This window comes from Piliocolobus tephrosceles, chromosome 5, assembly GCF_002776525.5.
Source record: "Piliocolobus tephrosceles isolate RC106 chromosome 5, ASM277652v3, whole genome shotgun sequence".
Classification (NCBI taxonomy): Eukaryota; Metazoa; Chordata; class Mammalia; order Primates; family Cercopithecidae; genus Piliocolobus; species Piliocolobus tephrosceles.
This window is the reverse complement of record NC_045438.1, coordinates 126,964,641-126,976,446: the sequence shown is the minus strand read 5'-3', so window position 1 is coordinate 126,976,446 and position 11,806 is coordinate 126,964,641. Positions and strand designations below refer to the sequence as shown.

Below are 11,806 nucleotides of genomic sequence, written 5' to 3'. Positions count from 1 at the left end.
CCCCACCTGTTGTCAGCCTCAGATGGCTGGGGCTCTACCTCATTAGGGCAATCCTCACAGGCCCCCCTTCTGGCTTCTAGGACTCCAGCCATCCCACCGCTTTCCTTCAACAGAGCATCCATCCCTGGCAACTTGAAGTTCATGGCCAGGGCTTCTTGGAGGAGAACAATAAATAACTGGCCGGGCGTGGTGGCTCATGCCTATAATCCCAACACTGTGGGAGGCCGAGGTGGGTGGATCACCTGAGGTCAGGAGTTCGAGACCAGGCTGGCCAACAATGGAGAAACCCCATCTCTACTAAAAATACAAAAATTAGCTGGGCGTGGTGGCAGGCACCTGTAATCCCAGCTACTTGGGAGGCTGAGGTGGGAGAACTGCTTGAACCCGGGAGGCGGAGGTTACAGTGAACTGAAATCATGCCATTGCACTCCAGCCTGGGCCACAAGAGCGAAACTCTGTCTCAAAAAAAAAAAAAAAAAAAAAAAAAAAAAAATCACGGACTTGTCACAAAAACCATAACTGCCCCAAATTCCCCAGAGTGAAACCCTTACCTCGATTAGGCCTGCCCTGTGTCCAACCCAGTACCACACCAGAAAAGATTCCCTAAGAAGATGATATCCACTGGGCCAGAATTTAAAAATAATTATATTAATAATAAATATGTTAAATTACATTTAAAACAATAAATAGAAAAATAAACTGATAAATAAAATCAACAGGTACAAAATGTTTCAAAATTCCAACCAAAAAAAACACACACAGACAGTCAGCAGACAAGACAAATGGACAGAACGGGAGGGCGCTAAACGCAATCACAGGAACCCTTCACAGTTGATGTCTCGGCTCCCTCCTCGCCTGGTCACCCTTCTCTCCCCAGCCTGGAGACAGACCAGGAGACTCGGCAGCTGATATCTCTGGGGACTCCAGCCAGCACAGGGAAGCATCTAGTCCCACCTCCATGCCTTCTGCAAAGCAACCCTGAACCCTGGGGAGGGTGGGTTCATAGGACAGGAGTGTGAGGCAGAGGCTGAATCACGGTGGGGCAGAGGGTGGTGAGGACCGGGACGTCCCTACAGAGGCAGGTCGGTGCTGTTGTGCCGGGTTTTCCTGGCGGTGCCATCGTCTCGGGGCAGAGCTCTTTGCAGGTTGGACATGGCCACTGTCTTTTTGAGGTCAATCACGGCGTAGGAGTCTGAGCTTCGGGCAGGGTGGGTGGTAGGCATGGGGGCTTGGGGGCTCGAGGGGTTCTGGGGCCCCTTAGGGCGGTCTCCACCCCAGCCCTTTAGCTCCACCTGGATGTAGTTAAGTTGCCTTGGGGGCTCGGGCCCCGGCCGGCGGAAATCAAAGTTGAAGACCCTTGGGGAGCCGCGGTGGCGGGTCAGTGGCACAGGAAAGCTGCCATGGCTGCGGATAGCGGCCCGGGTGCTGGTGGGCTTCTGCAGTGGGGTCTCGTCCTCCTCACCATCAGGGAAACCATTGGAAGAGGGGGTGAGCCCATCCCTTGAGTCCCCATCATCCCCAGCCTCCCCTCCCAGCTGCTGGGCTTGGCTTTCCCACACAGGGGGAAGCGGGGGCAGGTTCTCATAGTGCAGCAGGGCGGCCCGGCGATGGGCAAGGCCATTCCAGCCCGGCTCCTCTGGGCTCAGTCTCCAGCCAGCCCCTCGCCGCAACCCCCCGCTGACGTTCTCGTAGGTGCACTTGGGCTGGGCTGGGCACTCGGAAGGGGCCTCATTGTTATTATTGTGGTGTGGGGGGTCATGGAGGCTGGGACAGAGGCCCTGGCACTTCACCATGTGCCGCCGAGCAGGGGTCGGGCCCAACACAAACTTCACCTGGCCTGGCTGCAAGAACACCTGTGGGTCCCGTTGGTCAGGACCCCGGACCTGCGGGAGGAAGGGTGCCTGACCCTCAGGCAGGGGCTGTAGGCAGTGGCGGCCCCTGCGGTGGTCATCTTCACTGGCCGGTGTGTTGACATAGGTGTGGGACTGGGGACAGAGAGTCCAAGTGAGGCAGGAGTGTCCCAGGGCAGGGAGAAAAGAGAACAGAAAGGACAGGATGAGAGAAGAAAAGCACACAAAAAAAGAGCTGGAGTTTCTTCTTCCTTGTCCTCCAACTCTTCCAAGGAAGCTACTCCCTTTCAGGGACCGGAAGGGACCCTAACAATGTTCTTCCCCTTCCCGTGATCCTTACTGGGAGGAGGTGGCCTTATTTCCTATCCCTCATCCCCACCCAGACCAACAGGGTAGGGGCTGGCCGGCTGCTTGCTCACCTGCTCATCAGGAGCAATGAGGGCATGGGTGGACTCTTCCCCAAGCGAGGGGTGCCGTAGGCTGCTCGTTGAGAGCCGCCGGGGAGCTGAGAATCGTGGGCCCTCTCCAGGGCAGCCATTGGAAAAGCTGGAGACAGTGTAGCCTAGAGCTAGACACAGGGGAGATAAGTCCAGGGGAGGGGAACTTAAGCCACCTGACAACCAGTTGCAGCTGTGTGTGCGGCATTCTGGGACTCCTCCAATGGAGGAGAGATGTTCTCAGGGCCTCACAGTGGTTAAACCCCACTGAGCCACCAGCCCCCATTATCCTTCGTCTTTTCTCTGCTCTTCAAACCCTGCCCTTTCCCTCAAGCTCAGCTTGAAGCACCTCACCACTGTCTCCATTATAGCCTCACCCAAAATGCGTGAAGCACATCTTGTCGTCACTGGACCATCCCTTTACTTCATTCTAGGTCTGCCAGTAAGGTCCAGGAAAGCTCCTCAAAAAAAGGGACTGTGCTTCTATTTCTCCTGCCCCTCATGGGCCAGTCCAGGGAGCACAGAACACCAAGCAGAACACCAAGCAGGTGCCTGGTCTGAAATCAATGACTGAATAAGCAGAAATTGTAGGACCCTCTCCAGAATACGGTCATGGCCAGAGATGCCTGCACTAGCAGCAAGGAAAGTATATGGGAATGACCCAATAGACACAGGAAGAAAGCAAAAAACCTCCAGACTGCCGTTTCTATGGAAACCCAAAGTCTTCCTGTCTGCTGCCCAACCATCGGTCAATACAAGGCCCAGGACTCAACAGCCTCAGCCTGAGTCACCTCGCCCAGCCCAGGATTTATCGATCCTCAAGAACGGTTCTGATCATGGACAACTGTCCTGGAAGGCTGGCTCACCCAGCCTTCCCCTAACCTGGCAGCTTGACTCATCCCTCCAAGATTTGTGCTTCCTGGGCCTGTGTGTGTGTATACACTGGGGTCTCCTCACCATTGGGTGGCTGGGGGGCTCGAGGGAGGTCAAGCTCAGCAGGGTGGCTATTGCGGGTGATGATGACAGGTTCTTCCATCACATTGATGCTGTTGCACTGCATCAGATCCTGAAGGAGGTTGAAGATTTCCTCAGCCCGGGAACACTTAAATGCAAATATTCCTAGAGAAGGAGAGGAAGAAATGACCCTGGGCAATAGGGAAGGACCAGAGGAGCTCAACAGATGCATAATGTGCAGGAAACGTCCCTGAACTCCAGTCCCAGTCCTGCGGGGCAGGAAAGCCTCTTCTCATCCCGAGCATCCTTTTTCTTTTCTTTGTTGAGACGGAGTTTCACTCTTGTTGCCCAGGCTGGAGTGCAATGGTATGATCTCAGCTCACTGCAACCTCCACCTCCCAGGTTCAAGAGATTCTCCTGCCTCAGCCTCCCTAGTAGCTGGGATTACAGGTGTCCGACACTATGCCCAGCTAATTTTTTGTATTTTTAGTTGAGATGGGGTTTCACCATGTTGGTCAGGATGGTCTCAAACTCCTGACTTCAGGTAATTCGCCTGCTGCGGCCTCCCAAAGTGCTGGGATTACAGGCGTGAACCATCATGCCCGGCCTCCACCTTGATTTTGATTCTCTTCTTGTGATACCTGAACTCACACATCCTTATGAAAATGATTTCACCTCAGAGGAATATAGCTGGAGTGTTCAATGTGGTGTGGGTGTGGTGGGGCAGGGTACCTTGGGTACCAGGGTACCCTGTCACCCAAGCTGGAGTGCAGTGGCGTGATCTCGGCTCACTGCAAGCTCCGCTTTCTGGGTTCACGCCATTCTCCTGCCTCAGCCTCCCGAGTAGCTGGGACTACAGGCGGCCGCCAACACACCCAGCTAATTTTTTATATTTTTAGCAGAGACGGGATTTCACCGTGTTAGCCAGGATAGTCTCAATCTCCTGACCTCATGATCCACCCACCTAGGCCTCCCAAAGTACTGGGATTACAGGCATGAGCCACTGCGCCCGGCCAGGTGAGTGAACATTCTACTCACATCCTGCCCCTGTCTTCCTCTGCCTAACACTCCCTGCTTCCTAGGAAAAAAAGCTCCATCCAGAGCACCAGCCCTCAGATCACTGATGACAAGAGGGTCTACTCTGTTCCCTGCTTATTCACTTATTAGCCCAGTGCGTGGCCAGAAAGCGAATGCCTACCGTATACAGGTCCCTGACATCATACATTAAACTCTGGTGTGGGAAGAAAGAAATGATCGGCAGACTAGCTAAAGGCAAATATGGCAAGGCAATCACATGGCTCCTCAATGCAGCCAGCCTTACAGCCCTTCAAACTGCAACACTGCAACTCAAGGTCCCAGGAACAGCAGGACTGGGCTGAGTGTCTGTGAATCAGGGGACTCAAAGATGCCCTTGGGGTCTTGGGCCAGCCTGGACTCCTACACTCCCCTCTGTGACAGGGGGACCTGGGACCTAGAGGAGGCTACTTGGGGTGTGCCTGTGCATATACCCACAAGTAAGACACAATTAGGCTGTGGAATGGGATAACTGTGGTTTGCACAAATAGGATGGGGAGGAAATAGTGAAAAAAAAGAACTACTCTGGCAAAATACGACGAGAAATACAAAAGACTGGGAAAGCCTGGAGTTGCAGAGAACCCTGCGCTGGGGCCAGGGGTAGCCCCCCGGGAACCCAAGTGTAGATCAAACATCACTAGAAGAATATCTCTGCCCACTCTGCCTGCTCACCTAGCGCCCATGCCTCTGCCTCATGAACTCCAAGGGTAAGATGTATGGAGGGATGTCTCCTCCAGCAAACATGACCTCAGAGGCTCACTATTTTGTTGGCAGCCTCATCAGAGAAGCTTCTTCATTCCACCTGTGCATAGTCATAATCCCAAACTGCACTGAACACAATCCCATGCAGTATTCCTTTTGCACAGCTTAAGTCTGAATCCTAAGAGATAAACCCAGACTATGCCACTCCTTCAGAGAGCCGTGGCTGGCTCTAGCCTTGACCTCATGGAATAACCTACCACCCCTGACCTCTGACTGCAGGGAGAATACATCACACTCTACTGCCCACAGGTGATGGGGACAACATTAACCTCTTGAGGGCTAATCTGTACGTTAGGAACCCTAGAGTCCTGCATAAGCCCCTATCCCACAGTGGAGCAGGGCCTGGTACTCACCCTGACCTGTCTGACATCGGCGGCCACTCTCAAAGGAGAAGAGGTTGGAGTCATAGCCATAGCGCCGCAGGCAGAGGTAGGGCCAGCGGACGGCCTCACGCCGATGCAGGTGCAGCACCAGCTCACTCTGCGTCAGCTCCATCACCCCAGAGCCCAGCTCCACCCCCTCGTCATCCACATTTGTCACCTGGAGGGGAGAGGACCGAAGGGTCAATGAGTGAGTCCAACAAGTGTTCGCATGGGTCCCTGAGCCACTGGGAGACAATCTGATGCAGGACAAGAGGTGGGGAACCAAAGGTCACATCTGACTATCACAGACTCTACTGAATGCTACATAACTATATGAAGCAGTTTCATGGACCCACGGCAGTTCACTGGGCAAATCCCACTTCTCTGGGGCTGAGTTTTGTCATATGGACAGTGAGGGAAGAAGTAGGTAGTTGACCTCCAAGGTCAGTCGGTTAGGTAACAAACGTTAGATGACCCCAGACAGCCCATGGCTTAGTATCCAAGGGCCAGGTGTTAAAGGGGAAGGAGTTCAATTGCAAATTCAAAATCTTGAGACTGGGACACCCTGACCTAGGAAAGTCAAGCCCAAGGCAGAACCAATACATATCTCCTCTACCCCATCCCCAGCTACGTGCCCTTGCTGAGGGCTCCCTCTTCTGGTGGGCTGGAGAAACATGCTTCAAGATGCCCCAGAATGAGGAGGAAGGAGGCTCCCTCTACAGAGAGGTGGGGCAGCGGAGCGCACAGGTGGACTTGGGTCTGCCCTCAGCTTCCCACAGCAAACACCAAACACTAATGTTGTGCTTACTGTGTGCTAAGCACTATTTAATCTTATTTATTTATTATTATTATTTTTTGAGATGGCATCTCACTCTGTCGCCCAGGCTGAAGTGCACTGGTGTGATCTCGGCCCACTGCAACCTCCAACTCCTGGGTTCAAGTAATTCTCCTGCCTCAGCCTCCCAAGTAGCTGGGATTACAGGCGTGTGCCACCATACCTGGCTAATTTTTGTATTTTTAGTAGAGATGGGGTTTCGTCATGTTGGCCAGTCTGGTCTCTAACTCCTGATCCTCAGGTGATCCGCCCACCTTGGCCTCCGAAAGTGCTGGGATTACAGGCGTGAGCCACTGTGCCTGGCCACTAAGCACTATTTTAAATACTTTACATATATTAACTTAGCACAAATACAAAATTCTGTTTTCTCTAAAAAAAAGTGGGGGATATATAAAGGTATAAAAACACACTGACAACAGTTCCAAAAGCATCATTATGGCATTTTTTCGTTCTTGGTAATATCAAGAGCCATGAAAACAGCAGTGGTCTGGGCCTCTTTTCCTCAGGCTACTTGAGAGGGTGTGAGCTCGAGAAGTCTCCATAAGCCTACAACTCAGCCTGGCATTTGATTTGCTGTTAGAGAAGCGGAGACAACTCCATTAAGTTGTGTCTGAGCCCAGGAGGCCATGTTGGGAACGCAGGAGAGGAGAGGGCTCTGGGTACCTTAAACTTGGTGGGGTGGTTGTCCGGAACGCTGTCTCTGTTCAGGCAGCTGCAGCAGCTCCCCATGGTGTCAGAGCAGCCAGCCTGCCCTAGGAAAAACATACGGGATATGCAGGTCACCAACTTCAGCTTCAAAAAACCCTGCTCTGGGGAACTCAGGAAGAAGCACCTCATTGTGATCACCTACTCTGTCCAAGAGACTGTGTGATACAGATCCTCCCTCAAAGACTTCACATTCTCAATCCAGGTCAGACACACATTTGATAAACCTTAATTCAAGGTACAATGTGTTAAGGATGAATGCTGATGGGGGAGAGAGCTTCTCAGAGGTAACATTCGATCTGGACCTTGAGAAGTATGTAAGATTCTGACCCATGTAATGACAAGGGAAGGACATAGGCAGGAAGAAAAGCAGGGGCCCAGGAGAAGTGATCTACAGCAGATAAGAGGCGGGTGCCAACCCAAGGCCCTTATTTGGATTCAGCAAAGAAATTGTCACTTGGGGGGTCTCAGATACTTTGGCCTGTACCTGTCTCTTTTTTCCTCCCTTTTTACCTCATCCATTCTACTTCATACAAGTTCTCTCTTCTCCCTTACTACCATCCCAACATCCAGCGCAAATTTATCTTTTTGATATCCTCTTCAAGTGAGTTGTTACATTGTGATCAAAAAGATACATTCGGAAGACTGAACATTTTTTTGTTTTTTTTTTTGTTTTTTTTTTTTTTGAGGCAGAGTCTCGCTCTGTCGCCCAGACTGGAGTGCAGTGGCCGGATCTCAGCTCACTGCAAACTCCGCCTCCCGGGTTCACGCCATTCTACTGCCTCAGCCTCCCGAGTAGCTGGGACTACAGGCGCTCGCCACCTCGTCCGGCTAGTTTTTTGTATTTTTTAGTAGAGACGGGGTTTCACTGTGTTAGCCAGGATGGTTTCGATCTCCTGACCTCGTGATCCGCCCGTCTCCGCCTCCCAAAGTGCTGGGATTACAGGCTTGAGCCACTGCGCCCGGCCGGAAGACTGAACATTTAAAACAGTGCACAATTTTAATAACCTCAATTGGATATTTCTTCACAAAAAAAAATGCTAGGTTTGCTTCCCTTTGTCTGAAGGGGAGACCAGAGGCCTTACTATTTGGCTCTTCCCTCCAGGATTCTGGTACTTGGATTATATGTCACAACAGTCAGGGCTGTGCCTAGAATGAAGAGGACACCACCCAGGCTTGAATGACCTAAGGGAAGAAGAAACGCATGGACCAATACCAAGCAGAAGTTTTAAGGGGTTGCAACTTGTCACAACCTACAATCTAATCTGTAGGATTAGCTATCCTTCTAGAACTCCTGCTGCATGGTAAAGCTTTGAATAACCAGGTGACCTGTATCCTCTGTTCCTCCCAACTTGGGAAACGCCATAAAACTGACTCCTATACACAGCTCTTACCTCACCCAGGCCATTGGGAAGGGCATGGGGAAGGGTTCCCACTTTATTCCCCCCGTCCTTGCTGGGCTGTCATGGCAAACAGTCTGCAGAGAAGTCACCCGGATCCCTCTGGGATACACCTGGGGCTCACCTAGCATAGGAAACAGAGACACTGATTAATAAAACCTTCTATCTTCACCCCCAGCTGTTAATGAAACTGACCTGGCAGTCCATCCCACCTGGATATCTGTTTCAGCCTTAATGGGACAAAAACACCAATGAAGAAAGAAAAATCAAGGGCAAAGAGAGCACAAATTCCAAGCCCCATGGGCCCTGAGAGGGACAGACTCCCAGAACATCAATGAGTTTGAAGTCTAAGACAACCCAAGGCCTTTTTTTTTTTTTTTTTTCTTTTGAGACGGAGTCTCGCTCTGTCGCCCAGGCTGGAGTGCAGTGGCGCGATCTCAGCTCACTGCAAGCTCTGCCTCCTGGGTTCACGCCATTCTCCTGCCTCAGCCTCCCGAGTAGCTGGGACTACAGGCGTCTGCCACCACGCCCGGCTAATTTTTTGTTTTTTTTTGTTTTTTTTTTTTTTTTTAGTAGAGACAGGGTTTCCTCATGTTAGCCAGGATGGTCTTGATCTCCTGACCTTGTGATCCGCCCGCCTCAGCCTCCAGCCTCCCAAAGTGCTGGGATTACAGGTGTGAGCCACCACGCCTGGCCAAGGCCTTTTAAGTCACTTTAGGTCTCCCTCTGAGTCCTGTTACAACAAACACCAAAACCACCACCTTACCTTTGCAGAGAACTTTAACTCTACAAAGAGCTTTCTCAAAAGGACACTGTGATATAGTAGAGAGAGCACTGGTTTAAGATTCAGGAAACCAATATTCCAGTCAGTTTTGTTGCTACTAAGTATCTGGGAGACTTAAGTCAACCCCCCAACTCCCACCTAAGGTCTTAGTTTTTGGGGAAACCATCTATAAACTGGGGGGCTTCTAGCTTAAATAACTTGTAGAGGTAAAAATGTAAGACAAACATCACTAAAATTGACATGTTCCTCTTCCAAGACAGGCTGCTTCAATTTCACATTTGGAAGCTTGATAGATTTTCTGCTCCCCAAGCTCTGAAAGGCCTAATTTCAACATAAATGTTAACAGTAAGCCAAAATTTCAGGGCATCTGAGTCCAAGGTAAACAAGTCAACAAGCCAGGACCCTGCAGACCCCTGGACATTCCACATTCCTGCTCTGGAGAAACAATACTTCCCAGGGCCCCTTGCACCCTGCAACCTTGGACAACTTCCAGGTAAAAGGACCCCATCCCCTTGGTCTGGCTTATTTTCTGAAAGGAAGAAGCAGGCTCAGGGAGGTGTGCAAGGACTCAAGACAGGTTGCTGGGAAAATACTGGGGCTTGAGCCACCGACGGGGTGGGGGGAGGGCGGGGGCACCAAGAACTCTAGGGGGCAAGAGGGGGGGGGGGTTGCACTTCCCTATCACCATCTCTTCTCCTTAAGATATCAGGATGTATCATATAGCTCACTGAGGAAGGACTGCATTGAGTGGAAATGGGGAGAGGCCTCTGGTCTCGGATAGTTATGGATCAGGGGCAGGAGTTAGAGGGGGTGTGGGGGCTGAAAACGTATGAGGACGTTTGGGGAAACATGAGCAAGAATTTTGGATGTGGGCATTTTGGATAGTGCAAGGAGAATAGGGATATGAGGGATCCCAGGAATTTCCGGGCAGTGGAAGCATTTGGGGGCATCCAAGAGAAATGTTGGGTCCGTGCGCATAGCAGATTTGCTGAGCGAGTGAGGGGGTTCTGAGGGCTCCAGGAGATGCGATGGTGTGTTCAGGGAGGCGAGGGTAGAGGTGGGTTAGGGGAGCCAGAGTCTGCAGGACTGTCAAGGGGAATTTCTAGACGCTCATAAGGAATGAGGAGGTCTGGGTGCGCGCTCTCCCCGGATCCCCGCCCCCAGCCCCGGTGCTCCGCCGCCCGCCCGTCCGCCCGCCCGGGGCTTCCTAGGGAAGGAGTGGAGACTGCGGCGCGGCGCGACGCGGCCTCGGTGAAGCCGCCTCGTCCCCGCCCCGCCGCGCCCCGACTCACATCGCCCCGCGGCCCGGGCGGCGCCGGGCCCCGCTCCCGGGTCCCGCTGCAGCAGCCGCCGCCCGCCCAGAGCTAAGGCCTCCCCGCCCCGCCCCGCGGCCGCGGGGTCGGAGGTCACCGGCAGCACCAACGAGACGCTGCGGGCGGGCGGACCCGAGCGGGGGCGACCGGCACGCAGCCTAGAAGGTCCCTTTGGAGGACTTTGCAGTCGGGAGCAGTGAGCATGCGCAGACGCCAGAGGGCGCTCCTGGCCAGGGGCTGAGAAAGCCCGGCGGGGGGGGGGGGGGGGGCGGAGCCTGCGGCGGAGGCGGGGCGCAGAGGCGGGGCTGAGGACACCAAAGTTGGGGGTGCTGCAGCGAGCGATAAGGGGAGGGAGGGTTGGGCGAGAAACGAAGGGAAGGGGAGAGGGTCTGAAGGGACCTGAAGGGAGACGGGCAAGACGATGTAACCTGGAAGAGGGCTGAGCGGGGGGGAAGGGGCCAGGGGGACCACTGGAGACAAGGGGGAGAGAACTGAAGGGAAACACGCGGAGGGGCGGGGCTGGGAGACCAGAGGGAGAGTTTCGGGAGACCTGGCAACTGCGGAGGGACAGGGCTGCGGGCCCGGCGAGGCGTTTCCATTCAGCGAGTGGTTGAGAACCCAGCGTAAACGCGGCTCCCGGCGTCTACTGCGCAGTCCCAGTCTGAGTCCCTGCACCTGCATGGCAGAGGCCGTGGAGCCCGCACATTTCCACCCTGAGATCCCACAAATGTGGTTTTGTTTTGCTTTCCCCCCCGCCCCCAATCTGCAGCTCTAGGCCCCTCTCTGAGCCGCCCCTCTCCACCAGCAGGGGAGGGGCGGACGGGGACCCCTGGGGCGTGGGAGAGGAAGGGCCATGCTATTAGTGAGGGCGGGGGCGGACGGGGGCGGGCGCTGACGCCTTGGGGTGGGGTCTGGGTGAGGGGCCTGACGGCAGAGTAGGTCCAGAACTGCCCGGACAGCGACGCACAGCGATGGTGAGACCCCAGCCAAGTCTTGGTCCACTCCCCTAAAATCCCAGCCGCCAGACCCGGAAGCCCAGCGGACTCGGGAAACACCCCGTCCCAGCCTCGGAGGCGGGCCCGCGAAGTTCTAGAAGAGCTTTGGGGATCTACCGAGAGGGCACTCGGCGGGACCGGGCACTCCCCTTCCTTCTCCCTCCCACTGTCCCCAGAAATCTTCCCATCCCTCCACCTCCCTAAGCCCTAAGTCTTCTCAGGCTCTGCCCTTCAGGGCAGCGGGGGTTGGGGATGTCCAGCTCCTGAGCCCTCTTGCACCTTGACGGAGGCAAGACAAGGGATTCAGCTCTGTCCCTTATCTGAGGTAGGAGGGG

At 53.8% G+C, this 11,806-nt stretch overlaps 1 protein-coding gene across 3 annotated transcripts; it reads right to left on the bottom strand.

Annotated features, from left to right (window-relative positions):
• Positions 1-627: 627 nt before the first annotated feature.
• Positions 628-10,642, bottom strand: FRS3 (fibroblast growth factor receptor substrate 3). 3 transcript variants are annotated; one of them, XM_023212787.1, is made up of 8 exons: positions 10,456-10,642; positions 9,389-9,484; positions 8,374-8,503; positions 6,938-7,026; positions 5,431-5,617; positions 3,245-3,406; positions 2,270-2,418; positions 628-1,985 (listed from the first exon to the last, which is right to left on the bottom strand). In XM_023212787.1, exons 4-8 carry the CDS (start codon positions 7,001-7,003, stop codon positions 1,071-1,073), a joined length of 1,479 nt encoding a protein of 492 aa, XP_023068555.1. In that variant the 5' UTR covers positions 7,004-7,026; positions 8,374-8,503; positions 9,389-9,484; positions 10,456-10,642; the 3' UTR covers positions 628-1,070. The 3 variants fall into 3 exon arrangements, with proteins under 3 accessions (XP_023068555.1, XP_023068554.1, XP_023068556.1); XM_023212786.1 differs by lacking the exon at positions 9,389-9,484; XM_023212788.3 differs by lacking the exons at positions 9,389-9,484; positions 10,456-10,642 and having other exon boundaries at positions 5,437-5,617; positions 8,374-8,765.
• Positions 10,643-11,806: the final 1,164 nt, after the last annotated feature.

What these genes read in the sequence shown, in the direction of transcription:
- FRS3 (XM_023212787.1), bottom strand. Translation starts at nt 7,003, where the DNA reads ATGGGGAGCTGCTGCAGCTGCCTGAACAGAGACAGCGTTCCGGACAAC. An exon ending in CCGATGTCAGACAGGTCAGG is followed by an intron (nt 3,407 to 5,430) that starts GTGAGTACCAGG and finishes CTCCTTCTCTAG; the next exon opens with GAATATTTGCATTTAAGTGT. An exon ending in AGCCCCCCAGCCACCCAATG is followed by an intron (nt 2,419 to 3,244) that starts GTGAGGAGACCC and finishes CCCTGTGTCTAG; the next exon opens with CTCTAGGCTACACTGTCTCC.